The 26,707-nt window shown below is 31.1% G+C and overlaps 3 protein-coding genes across 7 annotated transcripts in view; 1 reads left to right on the forward strand and 2 right to left on the reverse strand.

Annotated features, from left to right (window-relative positions):
- Positions 1-2,749: 2,749 nt before the first annotated feature.
- On the forward strand, positions 2,750-10,906 carry LOC148276624 (oxysterol-binding protein-related protein 1; the record flags this gene model as incomplete). The annotated part of the gene is made up of 7 exons (XM_088234009.1): positions 2,750-2,970; positions 4,440-4,698; positions 5,544-5,750; positions 6,453-6,687; positions 6,844-6,972; positions 7,238-7,461; positions 8,143-10,906. Coding segments are annotated over 7 exons (1,384 nt in total), but the record flags the coding sequence as incomplete, so codon positions are not given.
- On the reverse strand, positions 9,940-20,635 carry LOC148276625 (armadillo repeat-containing protein 3). Of its 3 annotated transcripts, XM_088234002.1 has the most exons (14): positions 20,406-20,635; positions 20,107-20,334; positions 18,616-18,777; positions 16,668-16,886; positions 15,641-15,841; positions 14,477-14,636; positions 14,023-14,178; positions 13,807-13,934; positions 13,511-13,734; positions 12,241-12,518; positions 12,045-12,159; positions 11,636-11,789; positions 11,198-11,377; positions 9,940-11,118 (listed from the first exon to the last, which is right to left on the reverse strand). In XM_088234002.1, exons 1-14 carry the CDS (start codon positions 20,556-20,558, stop codon positions 10,978-10,980), a joined length of 2,499 nt encoding a protein of 832 aa, XP_088090128.1. In that variant the 5' UTR covers positions 20,559-20,635; the 3' UTR covers positions 9,940-10,977. The 3 variants fall into 3 exon arrangements, 2 of the variants coding, with proteins under 2 accessions (XP_088090128.1, XP_088090129.1); XM_088234003.1 differs by lacking the exons at positions 15,641-15,841; positions 16,668-16,886; XR_015823693.1 differs by lacking the exons at positions 9,940-11,118; positions 11,198-11,377; positions 11,636-11,789; positions 12,045-12,159 and having other exon boundaries at positions 12,390-12,518; positions 13,511-13,673.
- Positions 20,636-26,069: 5,434 nt separating this feature from the next.
- The window catches only part of Gli (carboxyl ester lipase-like protein Gli), a 33,656-nt gene continuing 33,018 nt past the window's right edge, over positions 26,070-26,707 (reverse strand). For 2 of the 3 annotated variants that reach the window (XM_088234004.1, XM_088234005.1), the window contains exon 13: positions 26,070-26,508. In XM_088234004.1, coding sequence (XP_088090130.1) covers positions 26,199-26,508 — 310 coding nt within the window. In that variant the 3' untranslated portion in view covers positions 26,070-26,198. The remainder of the gene's footprint in view (positions 26,509-26,707) is intronic. The other variant, XM_088234006.1, reaches the window with a different exon arrangement.

The raw sequence follows: 26,707 nt of genomic DNA on the forward strand, positions 1-26,707 counted from the left end.
TTTGACCGTCCAGATTCTCGGAATGATTTCGCCGCGTGCTGTGCAAATTTGTTAGTTTTAATAACATTGAGTTATCGTACGATTCATTTCAATTGAGAGATGGTCCCGCGGTAGCATTGCGGTTTCGAATCAGAGGCCTGAGGTTTACTGCCCACTCTACCACATCTCGATTCCCATTTTCATATGTGTTTCTATTTATTTACGACTTACTGAAAATGCCACCTTATTTAAATGTTCTCGTTAATCACAAAAACAATTGAAAAAAAAATGCCTCGTATACAATCTCCCGTGGTGTAAACAAATGATTAAAAATGAATAATACATTTAAAATTATCTATAGTTTATTTATCGCCATCTTCTTTAAGATTAGTTTTGCTCTGTTGTTGTTTTTGGCTTAAGGTGATTCTAAACGAAAATATGAAATGAATTATTCGTAGATGGCGCTTTTATCATTTTTATTAAAAAATGCCATTTTTACGTTTATTTTCAATGGAAATTTTACAAAACTTAATTTGCGGAAACTTTACACTATATTAATTGTTACAAATGCCATAACAATATAATTTATGTCCTTTTCACAAAATGGTGTACAAAACAAAAAATATCTTACAATATTTATAAAAAATGATAAAAACGTCATCTATGAATAATTAGTTTTATATTTCCGTTTAGAATCACCTTTAGTAAATATTTTTCGTTTTCGATTACTGTGTCACGACAACACACTTTTCTTTAGGGAAATTCTTCCTGGAGTAGTTCAAATATATTGATTTTTGGCAGCCGTCGATCAGCGCAACCTTGAGACTAGTAGCAAATTTAATGCATTCCCTTTTTAAGTATTTAATATAATATTACATATCTTCGCTTCAGTTCGTTTTTATCCAACAGACCAAAACACAAATCTGCAGAAGTAGGGCTTTAAAGTTTATTTTTTACGAAGTAGGCAAAATTTACTTAAGACAAAATTCGTTTAAAAATCCCCCTAAACAATGTTTTAAAAAATATTTTTTCCATGTTAATTTTATAAAAAAAAGCTTTCTCAGAACTTCCGTGCACTTAACTCAATTTCGTTCAAAATGGTATGTTGGACAAAAACTAACTAACTAAAGCGACGATATATGTAATATGTACCTACATCGAATCAAATACATAATCGAAATTGGGCCTTACTCATAAACTTGGCATAACGTTACTCCTAGGTATAGTGGTAGAATACGGATGGAAATACAATCCTTATTGTATTGGTAGAATAAGGATGGTATTTCCGTAATCTATAAACTAAAATCCACACGCAAATCGAATTGAAAGATTTTTCAAAATTCTATTTTTTCACTTTTTTTTATTGTCGTATGATTTTTTAATAATTTAGTTTACGTTGTTTACTTTGATTTAGAGGGGAATTCAGTGTTAAGTTTGATAAATACATACATACAATGAAACATCTTTTTTTGCACTGGGAATAACCAAAAAACTGCACGTTTAACTCAGAACGACATAAATTTTTCACAATTTAGTGTTTTTAGTTTTCTTTTATTATACTTCTATTATTGTTTATATAATATAATGTTTTCATCATAGAGCTATACTTTTATGAATAAGATGTTCAGTGGTTTTTAAAATATTTTTTATTTGTTAATAGGCCGCCATCAAACCAAGCGATTTTTTTTTAAATATATTTTTTTGTATCGTATTATCATCGCTATGATTTTTTAAAGTTTTGTAATTTTGATTTTACTCTGCCCGTGGCGTTACGAGTTGTCGTCGGTGAGTTGTGCTGTCATTTAAAAGTAGAACCCGTAGCTGTCAATTATGAATTATTTACATTAAACGTTGAAAAAAATGGTTACCCGGAAACCGAAAATTTACCACGACACATAACAACGCTATAATACATTAGTTTTTATTCACATGAACTTGTGACGTTTCAAAGTAATAAACTCGACTGGAGTTTTAAATTCAAAGTAACCCATCTGATCGTGGCCTGACAAGTATCGGCACAGCAGCTGACGGTGCCTCGACAGAAAAACTACTATGGATATATAACAATAGGGAGTGTAGTACCAAAACTGTTTAACTTAATACCTAGTGAAAATCGAGAGGAAAAAAACTTTAGTACATTTTTAAAAATCATCAAAAAACAAATATTTTCTTTTTTTAAATTAAAATCTGTACCTACATTTTATAAAATAAAAAAAAATGTAACCCACAGACAAGCTTCGGCTTCGCGGAAACAACAATACTAATTATGTATGCTATTTTATTGTTAAAAAAAATCATTCATAAATAATTATTTTTTTCTTATTTATTTTCAAAAAACTTGACCATACAATTAAATAATGCTCTAAATTTTACCTCGTGTAAGAAAACATTTTTTATATTCAATATCCCGTAGCACTGAACTTCTTAGAGAAACACTATCCTTGTTTTTTAACAATTTTACTTTTTGCGTAAGAATACATAAACTGAATATACAAGGTCACGTGACGACACAAAATTTATTGTTACTATCTTAATTTATTCAGACAAAATTTTAACTTTTAAACATTATTCATTTTCATTCATTAAAAATAATGCTATACAGTGAACGTTTTTAATGTAGGAAGAGTGAAAAAAGTGAGTGAAGTATACTGCTATATTGTCTTTTTCATTCATAACTATTTCGAATCATAAATTCTGATTAACAGCCTCTTAGGATAACTTGTTTGGAGGAGGAATTTATTTATTTATCGAGAATGTTTTTTATTTCCAGGACCTCGCTGCCTGTGCCCATGTTCAGCCGCAACGACTTCTCGTTGTGGTCTGTTCTGAAGAATTGTATCGGCAAAGAGCTCAGTAAGATCACCATGCCAGTTGTGTTCAACGAGCCACTCTCTTTCCTGCAGCGTATGCTAGAATATCTGGAGTATGCCAAGTTACTACGTCTCGCTGCTGAACAGGAGGATCCTGTCATGCGCATGCGATACATTGCTGGTAATCACAACATATATACTAGCATTGGAATACCGTTTCACTTCATATTTTTTTCTTTCAATTCCCTTACAATAAAAAATGAAATAAAAATATATGATGTTAGTTTTATAATATTTTTGAAAAGACAGTTATAAAGTAATTTTATACTTCCAGTTTTCTATTTAAAAAAAAAATATTTATACAGATTTCATTCTCATTCTAACCATTCGCTAACTTTAAAATAAAAATATACAAAATAACCATGCATGCCAAAAAAATTCACCTCATAGCTGTTTGCGCAAACTGCTCAAGTTGTAAGTTGTTTTTCTTTTGCGTCAACGAACTCGTTGCCTCTATATCTTCATTGCCGAAACTGCACCACCCAATCGCTAACGTTTATGTGCTCAAAACCCCATATTGTCTTTTAAGTAACAACACCGCATAAATAATTTTTATTATTTTTACAGGACGATGAAAAAACTCTTTATTTTATTAAAAAGCTCAACTAAATTACGCCCTAAAATGTATTAAAATTACATTTCTGTCCATAAATTGTCGCCTATTAAAATCCCTAAGTTTAATTCTTCAATTCATGCTGTTTTAATCGCCGTCCTGTAAAAATAACAAAAATGACTTACACAATATGTTTCTTTTTGGGTTATACCGTGTGTGTTGGATTTGTTCTGACGTTTCGGATACCATTGCAGGAGCCATCTTCAGGGTAAACCGTGTGTTTTGTAGAAAAACTATATGCACAGAATGTTACTGCCAGGGTAGCCAAAGTGCTGAAGAAACATAATATTGGAACAACGTTGGGGACTGTGGGAAAAATAAAGAACCATTTATCAAACCCAAAAGATAAGAATCCCCTGGAAACGGAAGCTGTTTATAAACTAAGTTGCCAAGGATGCGATAAAGTATACATAGGACAAACAGCTAACTTAGGCACCCTGACAAATCCGCAATAGCGTAACACTTTATAGACACCGGACATTTTTTTGCATTCGAACCAAAAATTTTATATAAACCCAGTAATTACAGTGCACAAATAATAAAAGAGGCAATTGAAATACACAGACACCCAAATAATATAAACAAAGACGACGGGCTTAAATTAAACTCAACATGGTTCCCAGCACTACATACTACAAAAACTAATAGAAATGTGCCGACTGCGACACGGTACAAATTATTAGTACTTAAACACTTACTTTTTTCTACAAAACACTCAGTTTACCCTAAAGATGGCTCCTGCAGTGGTAGTCAAAAAGTCAGAACAAATCCAACACACACGGTTTTACCCAAAAAAGAAATATTGATAACAGTGGCTGTGAAAACCTTCCCATCTATATGCCTCACACAGCTTTGTTACTACGACCAAATTGTCTACAAAAAAATCTTAAGGCTTGAATCATAAAATAACAATAATATAATTTACCCTGAAAAACTATTTTTCATGTTAAGATTATTTAGAAAAATATTTTTTACAGGTTTTGCAGTGAGCGCATTAGCGTCAAATAGAGAACGCCTCGGTAAGCCTTTCAACCCTCTACTGGGAGAGACGTATGAGCTGCAGAGACCCGAGTTCCGCGCTGTAGCGGAGCAGGTCTCCCACCACCCTCCTGTGTCAGCGTTCCATGCCGACAGTCCACACTTCATCTTCCACGGCTATGTCCATCCCAAGCTCCGCTTCTGGGGCAAAAGTGTGGAAATACAGCCCAAGGGACAAGTTACTGTGGAACTTCCCAGGTTAGTTCATAAGTATATTATTACTACTCCTCCACACTCTGCGTAAATATTTATGAATGTCGTGTGCCACAAAAAATACTGCACAAAATAAAATAGTAGTAGGGTATAAATATTATTGTTTTCAATGATTTTAATGTTACATTCATTTTTTTTATTGTACCACAACAAATCAAGAGACCGACTACACGGGTAAATAAATTACAGCATAGAAACAACCATAAAAATGGATTTTGAGTATTACGCAATTAAAATCTATAACCCACTTCCGCTGTCTATTAAAACAATTAGATATGAGAAAATGTTCAAAAAGGCTATAAAAAAAAAGAAAACTGGAGCTGGGTAGAAGTAAAATGGATTGTCTCATTCACCCAAACCAATATCTAAAATGCTCCACAAATGTATAGTTAATGTTTTGTTTTTGTTATTTTATTGTACATTTTATAATATTTAAAACTTTTTGTTAATTATTTATGCATAGTCTCATGTCTTCTTTGTTTATTCTCACTTGTAAAAATATTTTTAAAAAGTATATTGTTAAGTGTCCTCGACATGGGTAACCCCAGTTAGGTCAAATTATTTTATTGATAATCTTAGTAGAAAAAAAATAAAACAATTTATTATCGGTAATCTAACCAGGAACCCCTGTACATCAGGCAAGCATATCTTAGTGATTACATCACAGGGGGCTCTGTAGTTATTAGTTATCAAAGATATATTGCGAGTTTGTTTTAATTTTGCCTATGGTTAAGAAAAAATTCTATAAAGTCCATCTTGAGAATGAAGTTCACTATGGGCAAACTGCGAACTATCCTGTTTTACTAAATACAAATTATTTTCCCTTTCAGATGGGGAGAGGCCTATACATGGAGCAACGTAAATTGCTGCGTGCACAATATTATAGTGGGTCGGCTGTGGATGGAGCAGTATGGCTCCATGGAGGTAGTGTGTCACTCCCGAGGTACTCCGGGACTGCGCGCACAACTGTCCTTCAAGCCAGCGGGGTGGGCCTCTAAGGACTTGCACCGAGTAGAAGGATTTATCTTCGATCACAAGTTTGTAGTCATTTATTTAATAAAAATCTGTTTTAATATAAAAAATACTTAAATTAAAAAAAAAAAACAACACCACAAAAAGGAAATTGGTAATTATGTGTTCATCCAATATATAAACTGGTAAATATTTCACTAGGATAATATCAGCCTCATACTCTTTATACGTTTAATTTTTAAAATGTGTAATGATCATTATTCAAAGGAAAGGAAAGGAAGAAATATTTGATGAAAGAAATGAAAATTCCAATAAATGCGCCTTGAAAATCGACCTTTGCATGTAAGGTTTTAACAGCACATCTGGAATGGCATTCCAAACTGCTGGTATAACTGCTCGCCGAAATGGCATGTTAGACTGCGGGTTGGAACCGTTTTGATAAATTTGGCAAAAAAAGGCACAAGAGTTCAATGTGCGATCCAAACTAGCGCTCGGGTGTCTTACGCATCAAATTGTATGGCATTTTGAGAGATTCCACTGCAGCTTTTTTTGTACAGCCAATATATGAATTTGTGTGCCGAAATAAATAGGACAGTTTGCACCTAAGATACAAAAAAAATATTTTATGCAATAATTTAAGAGTGTAAAATTATCCAGTTTTTGTTCTGTCTTATAACATTCTGTCAAAAACATTTTAAGCATATGAATGCTTAAAATGTTTTTGAATGCACTTGTGATTACCATTACAACTTGTTAATTATTTATAGTAAGAAGAAAATCAACTTCCTTTACGGCAAGTGGACAGACTTTATTAAGTGCTGCGACATGCCTTCATATGAAGAGTGGAACCGTGAGCAGAAAAAAGCAGAGGATGGGGCAGGAGGCAGTGGGGACGGTGGGGGGAAGGCTGGAGGGGACTCCCCCGCACACACTCCACGCCGTGTGTTGGCCAAACTGAATTCTCTCAAAGTAGGGGCCTTCAAGTCAGTTTCATTGCAAGAAGTAAGACCTTATTTACTATAAAAACATATCTGTTACATTACTACTTAATATTTTGAATTGAGTTTATCATAAAAACATCAAAGTATTAAAAAAAATTTTGTTTCGTGGTTACTGAATAGTATTTACATATTTATTAAAAGAGTTACTTTTCAACAGTCTGATGAGCCACCCATCCCTGAGCCAGCTGATGGAGAGATCCCAAAGTCTGACAGTACCTACTCTCTGGATATTCCCAACTCCACCACCCTATGGGAGGCTACACCTCGTCCTGATAATAGTAGTGAAGTATGTGCACAATTGTCATAGATTAAAATTTTTGTTAGGTTTTCAAAATCATAAATACTTGTCTCCGGAGTAATGACCGCCATGAATGATGCCTTCATGCATCTCTTAAATATACATCAAACCATACATATATTATTTTTTACCATATTATCATGTACAAGGATCATTAATCTAACTCATTTCAGTAGAGATTCCCGTCTTTGTTTTAACACGCCTCAAGTACGCCTCTGCTATGTTCCTGATAAAAAGTCTCTGATATTCGCAGTATTACCAGTTTACATCATTCGCCATGTCCCTGAATGAACTGGAGGCGTCCCACGGTCGCGAGGGCTCTCGCTTGTGTCCCACAGACTCCCGCCTACGCCCCGATGTGCGCTGCCTGGAGAGGGGAGACGTGGATGGAGCCGCGCGGGAGAAGACTCGCCTGGAAGACAAGCAGCGTTCCTGCCGCAAGCAAGCCAAAAAACATCCCCAGGGAAACGCCCCGAGGTTAGCACCCTTACGTAGTAACATGCAGTTTGACCCTCGCAGCAGTTATTGGCAAAATGACTTCCAAACATTTATGACTTTTGTTTTTTTATATAAAATAACTAAAACTACGGTTACACTATATTTTCTTAACATAAATGAAAAGGGTATAAATGATGTTCACTTCCGGCACAAATTTGGCTATATTTTGTTTCCCTGGCATAAATTTTTTGTACAACTTTAATTTAGCCCTACAGATTTTTATGTTTATTTAGTTTCGGTCGCTTGTCGGTTATATAAGTGCTTGAGCTACTGTGGCTTAAAATTTAGGATTATTTTTTCTGACTCAATTAATTTCCGATTCAATTAATGACAAATGTCTCTTAAGCTCCTATGGCTCTCATCGCCTCATATGAACATGTTCATTGAATAAGAAATAGAACCAAAATGATGGTGGCCTCCATGATGTAATGACTTAGACGTGCGAAGGTTCTGGGTGATTATTGTTGAGTCCGGGAATTACTACCTATATTGTATCGCATTTCAATTTTAACCATCACAAATGTAATGTTTGAACGAATGCAATCAAAATGTTAATCATTCTGACTTGATTCACTAAATATTCATAATTCAAGTTTTACAATAATTATTTAAATATTCAACATAGTACGATGTATTGACATTTTTTCCTTTTTATTCTAGGTGGTTCAGTCAAGGCACTAACCCATACACTAAACAAGAAGATTGGCTCTACAATGGTGGCTATTGGGACAGAAATTACGAGCATCTTGCCAATATTCAGATTTTCTAGTTACTTTTGCAGATTACATAATCAATGTGGCATTTTTTCATTTATGTACTTTTCATGCTAAAGTTATTTTTATTTATATGTCTTTTACCAGTGGTTTATTGATTTAATTAACGTTTTTATACATTTTTCAAAATGTATTTTTTAATGCATTACTTTATAATATAAACATTTTGCAAATGGCTTTAAAATTTCACGCTGGAAAACAGATAATAATTATTTATTTATCAAAATCCGCATTTCAAAGTACATATGTATTCTACAACATTCGCGCCATAGTTCTTTAGAACTGTTTTAACATGCCTTAACATTATATTTTATTATCTAACATTGTGAAATTGGTTATTTATTACATAATACATAAAATATTGTGTTCATGATTTTTTATTAAACAAAAATATGTAATTACACCCCATATATGTATTAAATATATCTGTGCCAAAATATCTATAAAAAATCAACCATTGAAATTTTACACAAACATCGTAAATTTAAACATGTGTTGTGTATAGCATCATTGTACTACGATATTGTATCAAGATAACATAGTGTTTATGTAAAAATGGGCACAAAATAATTACAAATCCATGCGTTGTACTAGTGTAGTAATACAGATTAGACTTTTTACAGCGGTGATCATAATATAATTTTTTGACTTTGATTTAGTAAAATATTTTAATAACATCATTGAACACTATTTTTAAAATATTTAAAACACTATGTGTGTACTATGTGACTATTTTTATTATAATAATTAATACGTACGTATATGAAAATGGTTCGTTAAAATGTTAAATAAAAGATTTTACTTGTACACAAACTTATAAAATTATTATGAAAAATATTTCATTAATATTTAAGTTAAATCATTCACTGTGAAAACATAATAGTACACTAATAATATACAGTGGACCAGTAATGTTCTTATGCCCCTAATCAATTTACCAAATATAAAATAAATTATGTTTATTTACGTAAATAGCTTAAACTTGTTGAATGATTTTTCATTTCTATTATTCTGTTTTTGTTTGGTCATTTATTTCCTATTACATAAATCATAATAGTTGCTAATTGAATTTTAGCCATTACATCGATTTGGTAGTCTAATATTTGGTTATAAATAAAAGTATCGCAAAAAATATTTACTATAGCTAGTTATAAAGTATGCATCGCTATTTTGTGCTTGTGTACTAATAAGTGTTCTAGCAGTAGGTAAAATACATAGCTTTATAGTATTGCAGAAAAATAGATGTATTGAAAAATATGTCAATTATTGTTGAATAAAAACACTATTCATTAAAAACTATATAATAAATTAATGTGATATATCTATTTTTTAACACAGTTTTTCTTGTTTTTTTGTGATTTGTTTTTAAACATTAGTATTTACTAAATTGTCTTTAAATAAATATAAGGTAAGTGTTGCGGTTACCCAACAGTCAGACTAATGTAAATCAATGAAGCAGTTGTGTCAGCGTTAGAACTATCCATTCGCTAATTCAGAATGGACAATCTCGAATTATCGTTGACATTCTGCAGTTTATTCTAGAAGTATATTGATAAATATGTAGTTGGATTCTACATGCTGTTTATTTGGATTGTATCAATACTAGCACAATATTTTTCAAGACAATATTAGTTTTGAAATTTGTATGTTAATGTACCCTATAGATGAAAATGCAAATCTCTCATTATGAGAAATGTATAATATATTATGTACAATAATAGAAGCTTACAAAAGCTTTTTAATGGGTAAAATATTAATAAAGTTTGAATTTACTTATATGTTATGTCTAATATTTGGATATAAAAAAATAATTTAGTATATAGCATAGATTATAGATTATATTTATGATTTTTCTTAGTTAATAACAATTTATATGTTAGCATTTAATTATATAAAATATATTGAATGTCCAAATGTTTGTAGACAAGGCTGGATAATTTTCTTTCTCAAATTTGTTTTCCCTCTGTTGCAATAAATAAGAATAATTTTTATTTTATATTGTTTACGAGAATATCTTGATCTCAACAAGTTAAATGTATTTTTAATGATTTTTTTACATAAGTAATATTCGAACATTGTTAATAACCAATGTCTACTGTTCTTTTTTCCTTAATTTTAAGCACTATCTACTTACTGTTTGTACAGAATTTTAAAAAATAAGTTCTTGTTTTTTTAAAATATTTTTACTGTTAATTTGTTCGGCCAGAGTTTAGTTTAAAATATTTTTTTGTAAAAAACTTAAATTATATAAACAACACTTCAAGAGCATAAAAGAATTGTATGTATTACTCATACAATAAATTTCTCTTGTCTTACTAATTACGCTCAACTTTTTATTTTGTTTTTAAAAAATATTTATAAAATAAATAAAAATTACAAAAATCAACAAGAATTTCATAAATTTGGTTATTACAAAATTAAATTATTGTTTGTTAATTAAACATAATTAATCATTTGTGTTATACTAATCCTGCTTCATAAGCGATTATTGTTGGAATTTATTCGATAAATATAGTATATAAAACATATCTTTTGTCGTTACCTATTTTACATGTTTTGCAAACTATTACATGTTGCTCATTAAACCAATGATTTTTTTACTAGTCATCGATATTAGGATTTCATTACTGTAATAAAAGGCATTATGTGAATATTTTTGTAGTTTTATTCAACAAACTGTGAAAACACTAAAATTTACTAATCATTCTTACTGATCAATTGATTAATATAAAGGTACATTTTCCCCACGATAAAGCGATGCCTCAACTGAACTCACTGGTAGAAGGTTACCAGGATTATGTACAAGGTCGACTACATGAGTTGCTCTTAACATTTCCCAGTTAAACATTAATTCTTCAACGAGCTAAAAGCAAATATTTATATGCATAAGTAAGAAGGTGATTTTGTTTTGTGTTTAATGAAATAAAGGAATTATTGTTTACCGATTGATTCTCTACGCCTGTTAAAATAGAAACTTCAATCCAAAAATAAGTGGCTTCTCCACAACACAGTTTGGCAGGAATTTGTAATTTGTCAGCGAGGACCTTAAATAGTAAGGCCCGTTCGAAGGTTCCCCCTACTCGAACAAGACCTAGTGGTAATATATTGCTTCTTAATGCTACCTAAAATTGAAATTAACATGTAACGGTATTTTAAATTTTACAACAAAAAAGAAATACATTCAAAGGATAAAAGGTGAGATACAAATCACATTTTTGGATCTGTATTTTATCCCATACGGATCTAAAAATGAGATTTGACAGAGACGTGGGTATTAAATAAATGTTTAAAAAATACTTAGTTAATACACATAATAAAATTTCCTTTAATAAATTCATATTAAATTAAATTTCGTTTCTAGAATTGATTGATTTTATTACCCTTAGTTCTGTCTGATGAAGATCGATCAAGTGGTTATTGCAAATAAGGGTCGGGTCGGGACCGCACATCTGATTCCCAACAAATTCTCCGAGCATTTTTACTTTATCTTTCATATCCAGAGTGATATTATTGCGCAAGGAGTGATCCATTATACTTAAATAATAAAGAAAGAGTGAAAAATGGAAATGTGGAAATGAAAAATAATTTAAATTAACATATTATGATATTAACATTAATTTAAACATTACTAGTAACTTACTTAGGTAAATAAACAATTATGTAGTTTACTTTATTCTTAGACATCGATTGTTCAATACAGACAAACATTTTATAAATATTATTTTAGATGTTAAATTAGTTGGGTGAGGGGCATTCAGAAATAAAAATAAAACAATAAATAATGCTTACATATTTGGAATTTTTCGTAAATATAGAGTTAAGTTACGATCATTTAAGACCGTCATTAGTAGAGAATTTCGTCCTAGGGATCGCAAATCTGACGGGGCCATCTCTAATGATGTGCCTGCAAGACAGAGACGAAAAAGATATAGAAGAAGAATACACATCAAACTATTTATTTATGACAATTTATACAAGTATTTACCAACACGCATCGTAATTGTTGATCCAATCTCAGATTCATCAAAAAAACGACAGAAATAAATATGTTGCTCCATTGTACTATGTTCTAGGAAGATCTCTCCTAACTCTGGGAACCGATAGGGTGGCTTTTTCATGGCATAAAAATCTTGATTTGTGATTTCGTTGAAGTTGAGTACTTTAGTGTAAGCAAATTTAGCTGGAATGTGATAACTGAGGAGTGTTTCCAAAGCCATACGCCAAATAGCACATGTGGCACGCATCTTCCTGTTCTCTACTAGCCTATTAAGAGTAAAAATATATAATTACCTACATAAAATAATATTGAAATCAATAATGTTAATTTTAAATTATTAATGAGATGATTACATCTGGCAACAATTATTTGTATAACAAATTGTGGGGTAATTACTACCAAATTAAATCATCATAAGATTATTTTAATGCATGACGTCTTGTTTATTTGTAGCATTTATGGAGTTGTTAGTGGCTAACTTAAATATTCTGATTTTAAAGTTACCTAGTTGTAGTAATTACCCCCTGGTATCCAAGATCGATAGCAGTAAACTTTATTTAAAGGAGGGGTTTTCAACTACCTTTTTGTTTTCATTTCTTTCATGCTTTTCTCAATATTTTTTGTATCGTATTTAATTAATTGCTTATTTTATAAAAAATCAGTGTGACTTTTGCAATTTGCATGCTGTGGACAGTAAGAAAAGATTACTGGTCCTGTCATATTTTGTTTGGTGTGTGGTCTGTATGAGTGTTAATAGTCTGTTTAAAAAAATATGTTAAAACAAAAAAAGTATGTTTAAAAATCGGGTTGTGGTCCTGTGGCTAGTGTCTCGGACTCACGGACCAAAGGTCCGTGGTTCGAATCCCACTCTACCGCAACTCGATTCCATTTTCTAATAGTGAGTTATTTACAACTCGTTGAAAATGGCCCTCAAAATTAAATATTTGGGTAAATCATAAGAACGCAAATATTTATTTAAAAAAAAAAAAAAAAAAAACAATAAAATGAATATTCAAAGCACTCATTTTGTGATTTTCATGTTAAGATTAAACATTTTAATGAGAATTTTGATTGAAATATTCTGATTCAGTTCAATATAACACGTATAATGCAATTGCTCAAACATTTATCACAATAAAAACAATATTTCTATCATAAAGATATTCAAAGGTATAAGTACTGATTTAATTTAAGGTTTTAAAAAGTGCTTAAAAACTAATGACATAACTCCACAACTCTTTATACATCTACAACTTACAAATGCATAACTCCTTCTTTTATATATTCTATTACAGTAATTTCATCAGCTGATATTGTTATAAGTTGACAACTTGCTTCCTTTATTCCTTCGCAATTATCCTCCAATAATTTCCTGATAAGCAAAACTCCTTTATTGGATACAAAGAATTCCTTTCCTTGAGCTTCGATCATGAGACCATACAAAACTTCACAAATGAGTTTATTAATCTTTAAATCTTCATTCTAATAGAACATAAATGAAGAGTATTCAATTAAAGTAAATAACCCATATTTCAAAAGTATTATTATTATTACCTGTAATATCTCCATTAGTTCTTGGAACAAGTCTTTAGTCAGTAAAATGGACCGTGTTTCATAAAAATTTTGAATATTTATCAAACAATTTAAGATGTTTTCTTGGCCTATTTCTGTAATGTCTGTACCTGAAAATTATTGAAAAAATATTTTACAGTTATTTTTGTCATATTTGAGAATACTTTTCTAAAGTATTGAAATGCATATGTAATGTACGTAGTTCCGGATGTAAATATCTTCGAAGCAGTTCATGTCCATTTAAATAAATAAGAGCATTTGAAGCCCTCTTTTCAACTCGGCAGAGCTCAGATATTAACAATACTGCATCTTCCTTTACATGTTCCCATTCTATGGAAAGTTCTTGAATGATTACTGAAATAAATAATTAAATGATAGGAATTCACAAATAATTTGAATATATATATATATTTGACAAACTTTAAACAGATAGGTACCTACAACAATGTTATTTTTTTCATTGCCGATACTTGATTTAATTTAATTTCTCTACAGTACAATGAGTGGATGAATATGGATAATGGAAAGTGAAAATCATAATATATCCCACTTTTATAAACATGAGAATCATGTAAACTAAATGAATTCAAAACTTTGAATGCTAAATTTGCAAATCTGTTATCATGCATTTAAAATAAGGCTTAAAACTTACATAGAACGTTCCTGATAATATCTTGTTCTACCATGATCCCAGCGGAGCGACAGTATCTACACATGAGTATGGCTGTCTGGCACGCTGCTCCCCACAAACTTATTTCAGATTCAGCCAGAACTGTACAGATTACCTGCTCTACATTGCACATGTGCAGCATCTAAAATTCAATTAGGAAACTTAATGTTTTGATTGATTTATATATAATATAATATTTTTACCTTTCTGACCATGATTAAACATTTATGTTTACATTTATATATCATATTTCAATAGACACCTGTTTAGCAATTCTACAGAATCTGATAGCGTCTTTAAAAAAATATTAGGCTTTGTTTTTACTCTCCTTTAAACCTTGCAAAATGTAGATTCCATATTATACGTAGAGACCATCGATCTATACATTTTGGTACAGAAAACGAAATTTTACTTTATGGATAGTTGAAGACGACTCTGTTAACTTCCCATTGTAATTAGGGCCCCGGTGAGATCACAATTGAAATAGGCATCGTCGGTCCGAAACTCTTTATACAACTGCAACACTCTCAACTTGGAAAAAAATTGACCGAAGTTTTTACGCTTCGTTCAGTTCATAAAGGGTAAACCTGAACATGAAATTGGCTACCGAGCTTTAATTTCTGAGTTGAGGTTACAATTGCTCTACACCAGAAAGAAAATTGGTGACCTCACTCAATACGCAAGGTGGCGCGCCGCGGCCTTTAATAGACTCCCCAAAACTACTGTCCCTAATAAACTTCCATGTACCCACAAGGACCACCAGACTCCGACACATGTTCCAGTGCGAGTTCAATAACACAAACTACGCTCACCATTCTCCCCTGGCTTGCATGCACAGAACTACAAATACCTATCAGCTGAATGATAATAATCTCGATTCTCCAACTTTCAAAACTGTTTTTTCTTTCTTTTCAATTCTTCTTTTGTTTACAATGACTTAGTGTTATCAAAATTATTATTATATAACCTTGTTATATACTATACATACTTTCTGTGGTTTTAATCTGATTATTGCTTGAGCCCTTCCGGCGATTATTAATAATAAATAAATATTTAAAACTCAAGAGCATAGCAATGTCTGTAATTGTAATTTTCAGCATAAGTTACTGTGATTTATTTTATTTAAGTATTCATTATTCAACAAACTTCTCTTCCTTTCTTATTCATGGCAATCTTAAGGAACACAGCGAGACAGCGTGATTTCTCTTCCTGCGGTGCCAGTTCTAGATACTCGATAAACCTTGTAAGGCAGCCACTCTCATAAAAGTTACTTATTGTATAATCCGTTTGGTTATAATTCTTAAGTACATCAAGGATAAGAGGATGAAGATGTTTCTGGCCGTATAGCTAAAAAAACATATCAGATAAAAAGTTGTTTTAAAATGTATTAATTTTTCATGTTGCACTGATATTTTTTATTATTTTAAAATACACGTTGCCAGTTTTCACTTTCTTCCTAAATGTTTTGAGTAAAATGGGATATTTAAATACAATATTATGTATGATTGATTGCCTGGAAATATCAATTACCCGACATTATCAAATGAAAGAAAAATAAAAAGACCCTTGATAAAAAATACACCATTTTTAAAGGTGTAATAAATTCTGCCTTTTCTACTAATTAGATCAATACCAACAGTTCCAAAGCTCTTGCATGTTAGTAAAGATGTAAATGAACCCGTAAAAATATGTAGAAAAATGATCAATACGCTGCAATTGTTGTACCGACGTAATGCCCCATGCACCACATGTGCAAATAAGTTATTTATGATGATAATAAAAAATATGTACTACCCAAAATGAAACACGATTCAATAAACAATGACAGCCATTTTAAAAACAATATAAAATTACATTATGTAGTATAATAAACATTTTGCAAACGCAATCTTTTAAAAATGACAAACATACTCCTCTAGTTTTATTAAAGCACTTTATATACAATTTACAAACATAATAAGGGCAAGTACATTGCCTTAAGGCAATTTCTTACTACCAACCCAAAATATATGAGTAAAAGTAGGTACAACCAATAACCGCTAGCCCATTTCTTTTGAATATTTTTATGTGAGTTAAATGTTTATGTGAGTTAGAGTTTTTATGTGAGTATAAAATGCTTTGTTGATACAAAGCATTTTATATAATTGGAAAGCAATAATTTAATCAATCCTACCTCTAGAACATCCAGTAAAGCCACAAGTCCATTAGTATTTTTAAAAGATTGCTGCAATAGAAAATCCTTTTGTCTGCACAGAAGATTGTCAATTGCCTCAAGTACCAACTTTTGTATATCCACATACTGATCTCTGAGTAATTTGTACAATGGTGCCCAATTAATGCTTTCAGCTATGATATCTGCTCCTATCGGATCTTTTAAAAGATTTGTCAATATCTAAAATTATATCATTGTGTGTACATCTCACGTTACTAAGAATTATCAATTTCCCGGAACTGAGTTGTGGTTCCATGGTAGTACTCATTATGGACTCGCAGATCAAAGGTCCGATGTTGAAAACCTACTCTATTACAACTCGTTTCTGGTTTTTCCGGCACAAATTACTCAAAACTTTGAGGTAATTTGCATAAATAATAAGAACTCAAATGTTTGTTTTTTAAATAAAAAAAAAAGGAAAAAAAAATCTCCATTACAAAGATAGATACAGTGCGTTCGAATGTTTACTAAGTCTGCCAGTGAACCAAGTAAAGATACAAATTTCATTTCTTTTAGTAGGCACATCATAATATTTTATTTGGAAATCATCAGTCAAATACAAAAGACAAGGTTTATTAAAGATTTGAATGGGCTATACATGTATGTATTTCAAAACATACATTTAAAAAATAATAATATTTTATTAAGATTATTATCATTAAAATATTTAAGATTTTAGGAACAATCTAACGATCTACCAAATTTGGTGGTAAGTCTACCGATTTAAAAAAATCTTAAACCATAGGTTATTAACAGTTTTTGGCGGCGTTGCTCGTCACAAGTAATAGTTTAATTAATATCCGTGAAAGTGTTCCAGGTTATACCGAATCTACAGATTTATTTTTCTGAATCTACCGATTTTAGCTTGATGTAAGTTGGCAACCCTGGAATCGGGTGATTTTGAGTTCTTAAATCACAAATCTTTTTGATATCAGGCACTTGGTGAGTTGAGTTCTTACATACAGGATGGCCAGAGAAGTGACGTCCAAAAGGAAAATGTAGGTGCCTCATATAGAGGTATTCAAATCACCCCCATATATGTTCCGCGATTTTGCGTAGTTTTCGAGTTACGATTTTTTAAATAAGTTTTTGAAAATTTTGCAATAAACTCTGCATTTTAGATCAAAACTTTTGTAGCTTCCATTAATGTTACGAAGCTGAATATTCTATGCCTGCAAGTATAATTTTTAAAAAGTGATTTACCTTTCAATTTTTATTATCGTATTATCAGCGCTATGATTTTTAAAAGTTTTGTAATTCTGGAACTAACTTATTATTTATTATCATTGGTCGATTGGTGGAACATAGTTTTGGAGATCCTGTTATAGGAGATACCTGAATTTCACTGTTTTAATAGTAAAGTTGCACAATGTTTCTTAATTGTGTGCAAGTATTGGATTCAGATTGCTTTTATCTAATGAGGTAATGAGTAAATTGTTTATTTTATTTTCTAAAATATTTCAATTATGTAAGAATTTCTATTTTTGCACCGCTATCTGGAACTGGACTCCATATATGAGGCGAGCATACATTAACCACTAAACCACGGGAGCTGCTATAAAATAAACTATGAACTCAAACCATAGATCTCATTAAATTATTATGTAGTTACAGAAAAAAATATCCAATAGTTTATTAGATTTGTTTTAGACGACTAATTAAAACATTTAAACTTCTATTTAAATTTATTTCAACAGAGAGGGAAAACATTTTTGAGAAAGGATCTGAAGGGATCTCTGTTGAAATAAATTTAAATATGAACAACTCCCTAGGGAGGAAATCCAGCCAGTCTGCAAGCATTTGGACTTAATCAAACATTGTTGATTTAAACTTCTTTTTTAAATATTTTAGTTAGTCTCACTTATGTTCATAAAACAAGTAACCATCTTTTTGAAAAACTAAATCATACCTGTAAATAATTTTTTCGCACATCGGGATCAGATGATGTTAAATTTGGAAACACCAATGCAGTCAAAGAACATTGTATGGCTTTTGAACATCCCTCTAGTGATTTAGTGAGTTTTGCGAAAATAAGAGCACCAAACTCTTGTATAAATTTATCTTCAGGATTCTGAAAGCCGGATAGGACACTACTATTTAATAACATAAAGAAATTATTAGTGGCGTATGACTTATTATTAATTCATATAATACTTTAAGGTCAATTTGCTGAATCACCAGCAGCTTAGAAACCCAAGAGTTTACAAGTAATCTATATATCTAGTTTTATGGTGTTCTTATCTACATACAGTGGCGGCTTTGCCTTATGTCCATCGGGTCAATGACCCCCAAAATTTGCTACCAATTTTAAAAAAGTTGTATCTACTATTAAGGAAGTATATAATATAATGTTATTAGGTTTTATAATTATTATTTTTTTCAATGCTTTAAAATATATAAGCTTACTTATTAATCTGCATATTTTTATTAATATATTATTACATCGAATACTATACAGAAAAGATGCCCTTTAATTCCGCGCTTCATATTTTATAGCACGGGTCAATTCCTAAAATGTCCCCAAACAAATGTCTTGTCTCTAAAGGTTTGCATGGAAAAGAAAGAGATGAAACATACCCTCGTTCGAGAAGATTTAAAATCACCCTAGTAAAAATGACATGAACGTGGGACAGTGTCCTGTGTAAGATAAACAATATGAATGAAAGATGGTTAGAATGAGATATATAATATTGTCATCAGCCCCGAAAGAGATAAGAATGATGTTTGTTTTCCTATCTATTTTATATGCCTACACTAAAAAGAACAAATTCTTTATGGAAATTATTAAAATGAGCTAACATTTTATCTTCCAGAATTCTAGCTATATTTCACAGAGATCTGTATTCTTCATCCACCTGGACGAAAATGAATAGATATATATATATTTATATTACATTTTGGCATCAAAACTTTATTTTTTAAATTTTGACAGACAATGACAAATTTTCATATACTTAGCGGTCCTGAATAATTCAGATACATTTCAATAAAATTAACCGTTTTTTGTAATTTGAATTTATTAAAAACAACCCAGCATCTTAAAGAAAATAAAATAAGTAACCGTCATACCGAAGAATTAAGAATATTCTTAATTCTATGCATCATACATTTATATATTTTAATGAACAATGTTTAAAAACAATCTTGGCACCCGTATGCAGAGACAAAACTTAAGGTGAGGAAAGCACATTCTAATTTCAAATGCAGAGAATAACCCGAAGGTGAAGACAATAGAATGTACTTTCCTCACCTTAAGGTTTGTCTCTGCATACGGGTATGGGAGTCTAATGGATAGAAGTCGTTTTTAATGCAATTTATCATGGTTACTAAAGTAGTTACTTGTTATTTAATCAAAGCTAATTTCAAAGTTTTAGCTATCCATTATTTTAGAAATAAATACCTGCATTAATATTTCTTTCAGTACAGAAATATCATTATCGTCTTTCAGCAATATTTCTATAGATCTTGGAACATCATAAACTTGCGCCAATAACTTAAGAGAATATCGGCGGATTCCCAAATCTTCACTCTTTATATAGAGCCACAAATATTGTAAAACATTCAAATCATATAAAGTAGATACATTATTTATTGATAAAGCAGCAAACTTGGACAGCGCCCGAAGAACCTTTAATATAAAAATAATAAGAAAAATCTATGGTAGAAACACAAAAAGAAATAAGTTCAATGAATGATTACCTGGATTAAAATATCTTGTTCAGCGGTAGCTAGTAATAAAACTACAGTTTCCACATTTGAAGCTGAAACTACAACAGGAAAACAACTGACTTCGTCCTTTTTCACAGCTGTATCAACTCTATCTTTCTTTAGCGGCTTTTCAATTTGATTCATTATTTTATTTATTGTTGTTACACTTTATTACTTTCAACAAAACTTGACAATTATTACAACTTTTGAACTTAACTATTCTTTTGTTTAATAACATGGTAATTTATTTTTTTTAATGCATATTTGAATTTGAAAAATTCAGGTAGTATTTTTTTCTCTATGTAGGTTCCTATCTAAAACATATTTAGTTTTTAAAAATACCAACTCAGTAAAAAAAAAAACATTTAAAACAAATTTGAAAAAGGCAAAAGAATAAATTTATAATTTACCAGGACTGGTATTCCGAACGCATTTACAGAGCGCTATAATGCGTATTTACTACGTAAAAACGCGCTATATTGTGCTATAATTGCGTTCTGAATACCAGCGCTGGTGTGAAATGAGACAATAATTTATAACACCAATATAAATTTCAAAAAGTAATAAGCAAAAAATGCTGAATTTGATTCATCATCAGCCCCGGTTGGGCCTCGACTGTATCCAAGAGTCTCCTCTACTCTTGACAGCCTGCAGCCTTTCCTCTCCAGTTCCACACTTCCAACATTGTTGTACTCGCACTGATGCAGTCCATCCACTGCATTTTGGACTTTCCTGGTCTTCATCGTCCTTGTGGCACAGAGTCGAGTGTTTTATGAAATTGTCTTTGTCTATTCTAATTATGCTCATGCACACCTTGATGGAGCTGATCACATCAGGCGCTGCGTAGATTTCATATAGCTCCCTATTGAAGCAACGCACCAACAGTTGTTTTCTCTTACGGGCCATAGACAACTCTGAGGATCCTTCTTTCACACATTCTCCTTCTGATTTCTGGCTGTGGAACCCAGGTATGGCGCAAGAGTTGATGACCTCAAAAATGTAATATACTGCTGTGACGGTGTGGGGGATTATACCTAGGGTGTAAACGGCCATGATTAATTTTGTTTTGTCCTCATTAATTTTTCTTCAAGCGCTATGAACACTTTACGGATGGCTTGGAGAGATCTTTCGTTGATGTCAAACAACTAAACTGGCTTGAAGAAGATATTGCCTTTGGTTTCTATTTTCGAGTCCCTTATTATCACCTTTTCCAAGGATATATTGAACAGGAGACTTGCTAGCGCTGAATGTAATCTACACGTAATACAATATTTTTATCGATTTATTTTGAGATTTTACAGAACATGCACATTGTATAGTATACACATAAAATTAAGAATAGTCTAGAAGGAGCGTAGAATCATATTTGAATACATCGGACTGTGTCCAATAACCCCCCCACTATACCCTACTTTCACCACGCGCATTCGTGATGACGCCGCGTAATGTTGCTTGATGGGAAAAAAAATAATCATAACACAGTAAGGTAAAAAAAAGGAATCTGTTATTTTCTCTAAAATTTTATTGTGCACGCGGAAACATTGATTGACACAACAGAGTAGATAAGTAAAGGGTCATTTAATAAGAGTAATTGAATTAATGAACTTTCAACTTAAAATGTAAAACAAATTTTATTCTACATAAAACTGATATTTTTATATCATGTTAAATAATAATTGATGTTTTAAAGATAATGTCGTTCAAATGTCCCCCACGACGTTGTTTAATCCGAGGTCTAATTTTCATTTGTTCTTTCATTAGATGAGGAAAGTATGGTAAAAAAATTTACTACCCTAGCAACACTAACGAAATTTCCATTTTGTTTCTTCGACAATCTGACAGATGGAAAAATAATTTAATTTTTAAGTAATGCATTTGCTACTTAAATATTTGTTTGCTAATTACACATGAAATGTGATTTCATCCTGTTTCTTTAAGATCCTAGCAGTATTTCTACACTTTAAAAGGACACAACACGGCGTAGTTGAATTCAAATCAGGAGTTGCGTACTGAGCGACGTCTACAAAGAAACTAATGAGTCAAAACGTAAACCTACTTATTTATTAGTAGTTTAGTCGCCTTCTGTTTGATGTGCGTATGCGGTTTCTAGACTATTCTTAATTCTATGAGTATACATTAATTAAGTGATGGTATTTGAAAGGGATAGTGAGGTTACTGACTGCGTAATAAATGTAAACAACGAATGTCTCGAGCAAGTAGAAGAATTTGTGTACCTGGGAAGCATGTTTTCAAGAGATGGAAGAGTAGAAAAAGATGTTGAAAGAAGAGTGAATGCGGGCAGCAAAATGAACGGAGCACTAAGCACAGTAATTTCTAATAAAAATATGTCAATCGAAGCTAAACTGGCAGTGCACAACGGAGTTTTAGTCCCAACACTTATGTATGGAAGTGAAACATGGAACTGGCAGAGGAAGGATGAAAGCCGAGTGAACGCGGTTGAAATGCGATCTCTTAGACGAATGTGTGGGAAATCAATGTATGACAGGGTTACGAATGATGAAATCAGGAGAGAGTGTAAATCTGAGACAAGTATAATTGATAAGATTAAAAAAGGGTCTCTGAGATGGTTTGGTCACGTAGAACGAATGGACGATGAGAGAATGGTAAAACAAGTATATATGGCAAAAATGAACGGCAACGTTAGACGAGGACGACCAAGGAAGACGTGGCATGATCAGATAAACCAAAATCTTAAGTCTGGTCATGTCAAAAGCAGACAGAACCGAAGGGCATGTATGACAAGATGTATGAATGTGGAAGAGGCTAGGAGTGTATGCCAGGATAGACGTGTGTGGCGGTCCATTCTCTCTGCCTACCCCTACGGGGAAATGGCGTGATGGTAGTAGTAGTAGTAGTAGTAGTACATTAATTATTAAAACATAGATACATAATAATTATTCAGGTAAATGTAAATACTTTTCCAATTTCAAAATATTTGCATAAGCGACTATAAAATTATATAGTTAGAGTTACAGTCCGTTTAGCATAAAATAAAATCCATTATGTGGAATTCAAAATTATTTATTTATTTTTAGTACATACATACAAGCAGTAATTTATTATTATAACATACCTCGAATAAACAAATTAAAAGATTTTAACACACTTAATAAAAACATATGAATTATAAAATGAACTATCAAGACACAAAATGGACGGTTTTACACATTGTACAGTATCACAACATTTAAAAATACAAAAATTATTTTATTTGTCAATATGTGACAATATTATTTTTGCAAAAATATAAAAAATAATTATACTAATCACTTTATATCAGTACTTTTACATTGTGTTATAATACAAAATGTATAACAACTTACTGTAAACTGCTTATTTTAAAGACATTAAGTGAAATAGAATAGTTTCACAATCTTTTAAATATTAAATTTCCTTTCAATAAATATTTTTCCAATCAATTTCAGAAAAAATAGAAACATGTAGGTATTTTTTTTTCAACCAAAATAAGTATGTATTTTATGAACTATGATTATGGATAGTAAAGTGATTTATAAGATAGAAGATATTACAAAACTGAAATAATGGCGATACAATACCATTACGAAAATTTCAAATCGATTGTAATTACCATTGACGTATTATAAATAGGCACATTACTAACTAAATCGATTGTATAATCCATTGACGTATTATAAATAGGCACATTACTAACTACATCACGAAAAAAAAAAAGAGATGACAAATCAAGATACACATGCAATCATTTATGTAAGAAAGAGATTATGTACGTATTTCCTTAGGTTGTATTTATTTACTAGCGGACCTGACGGACGTTGTCCTGCCCAAACGTTGGTTTACTTGCTGTTAGCTTGGAAAAATACTTTACTTCGATGAGTAGGTACCTAAGTACTTGTTTATGGTTAAATTCCAAAACATTGAATAAATATTTTTTCAAATAAGGCATTCTTTTTGCAAACGTCAAACTCCGGTCTTCTAATCAACAGAGGGGTGTACTTATGTGGAAATACAATTTTTAAAAATGTTTTGAATTTAATATTATTTTAGTATTATCAAAAATCCAGTAAAAAGAAATAAATGAGTAGAAATTATAAGGAATTTAAGGAAAGAATCTGATTAAGATCCACAAAAAACTAATCTTGTTTGTATACATTCAAAAACAAACTTCTTTTATACACAAAAAAACAACATCTTTCCCTTTTTTGTAAATGCATTCTCCTCGAATGCAACCCTGGTAGATTGATGAATAAAACATTTATGCTCCTTACTTCTTTTTAAATTAAAGATTTTAATATCTACGAACACACACAGCGCAAAGATCAATATTTTTCTGAAAACGGCACGTAAATCGGTTAAGCCGTTTAGGAGGAGTTCAGTGACATCACACGTACAGAGGAATTATATATATATAAAGATGTGTAACTTGTTGCCATAAAGGATACTAGCTGTCAAACTTTTCAAAAATTTGCTTAGAAATAACGCTAATTATCTACTTATTCCATAAATTAGATTGTCTTTATGAATGAAACAATATATCTCTTTTGTTTTTATCCCTAAATAGGGTTGTATCTATAAACTCAATGATATATCTGTATTCAATGTACTGTGTTTCACAATTACGGAGTAATTGAAGCATTTTCACTCACACGTGGCAGTATTATTCTTCGTAGCAACATATTTGATCATGACAGATGTCTGTTAGATAATGAAGACAAGTAAGAATTGAAATGCCATATTTACGCACTTGCAACATGTCTATTTAATAAAACGTCATCGGAAATTCATTACACATTCATTTTAAACATGTCACAGAATTAATTTATTAAAAAAACACAAAATTGTAAATAATGTTTTATAAATTATTAAATATCACATCCTATGCAACTATTTTGTACATATTACTTATATAACTAAAACTAATACATAAAAACACATCTACATAATATTATACTGAATAATTGTAAATGATTTAAAAATGAAGAAATGCTGTCCTTAAAATCTTTCATATAAAAAATTCAACACTTTTCAAAATGTAGTACGGATATAAAACAGTAAAACTGTGATGAAATTAATAATATTATTTAGTAATTCAATATGTTCAATTCATATAAATGACATATAAAATTTTCATTGCACTTAAATCGTTCAACAACTTTTGTTCAATATAACAACTTTTTTGTAAACTACCAGTATGGAACGTGCAAATATCTTTCTTTAAAAAAAAATATCTAGCACTAAGGACACTTCAGTTCAAATATTAGATACCAATTATTAGGCACTCTTATATAATATAACTCTTATATTATATAATATTATTTATTTATACTTTCAATATGCATACTGATGATTATTATATTATTATCTCACACAAAACTATTATTTTTTATCCATTTGTTCAGCTGTGGGAATGAAATTTGGAATATATTTGAGATCCAAAATACAAAGAATTTTGTATTCAATAATAAAAACAATGTTTTTTTTCCAGCAAAACAAGCGTGAGCACTAAAAAACCCATACACTAACCCTATTGCTATCTAAAACATTGAAGTTTGACCAAATAAAATAAACAATATTGCTTGCTGATTTTAATCAAATAATGTCAGTAATTTAAAGCATGTGCAATAAATCTAAAACTATTGGTTGGTGATTTTCCGATTTTTCTATAAGTAATGACTCAATCTAAAATTATTTCCATCTCTTCACACAAGGCTCTAAAATACTGGATAACCCTCATAGAAATCAGTCATTATTTAGAATTTAAATTTATCTACGTATAATGGAAGATCAGACTTGGGTCTGTGGTACCCCTTGCACAAGTTGGGTTTTAACAGATTGTCTCGCTCTGGGTTTGGGGGGCGGAGTGGATCGGTGTGGGTTCGGACTGCTGGAGACGTAGTTTCCTTCCTTGAGAGACATGGCAGAACCAGAGGACGCTTGACTGCTTGGCCTGGATAAGGAGAGAGTTTGTGGCCGTAATGGTTTGTCTCTGTATTCATAAACGTTGTCTCGTGATCGGTGAGTATTCTCGATGCCTCCATCGTCGGAAACTTCAGGCAGCATAAATACGTCTCCATTATAGAAACGATCTCTCTCTCTGTGTGATTGTAAAAAAAGCAGTTGGATTTTAATGAACACACCTTAAAACATACAATATTTAAAGAAAGTTCTATTTTTTAATTGATAAAAATAGAAAATAACAGTTTCTCCATAATGGATATTCTGTAAGTAATTTAAAGCATTAGTATATTTATTTATAAATCTTTAATAAAACTCCTATTAAACCAAAATTAATA

The sequence above is a fragment of the Micrasema longulum genome, unplaced genomic scaffold, assembly GCF_059751315.1.
Source record: "Micrasema longulum isolate JH-2025_06_02 unplaced genomic scaffold, ASM5975131v1 h1tg001175l, whole genome shotgun sequence".
Lineage (NCBI taxonomy): Eukaryota > Metazoa > Arthropoda > Insecta > Trichoptera > Brachycentridae > Micrasema > Micrasema longulum.

What these genes read in the sequence shown, in the direction of transcription:
- LOC148276625 (XM_088234002.1), bottom strand. Translation starts at nt 20,558, where the DNA reads ATGAATCAAATTGAAAAGCCGCTAAAGAAAGATAGAGTTGATACAGCT. An exon ending in AACAAGATATTTTAATCCAG is followed by an intron (nt 20,335 to 20,405) that starts GTAATCATTCAT and finishes TTTATATTAAAG; the next exon opens with GTTCTTCGGGCGCTGTCCAA. An exon ending in TTACGAAAAATTCCAAATAT is followed by an intron (nt 11,790 to 12,044) that starts GTAAGCATTATT and finishes TTATTATTTAAG; the next exon opens with TATAATGGATCACTCCTTGC.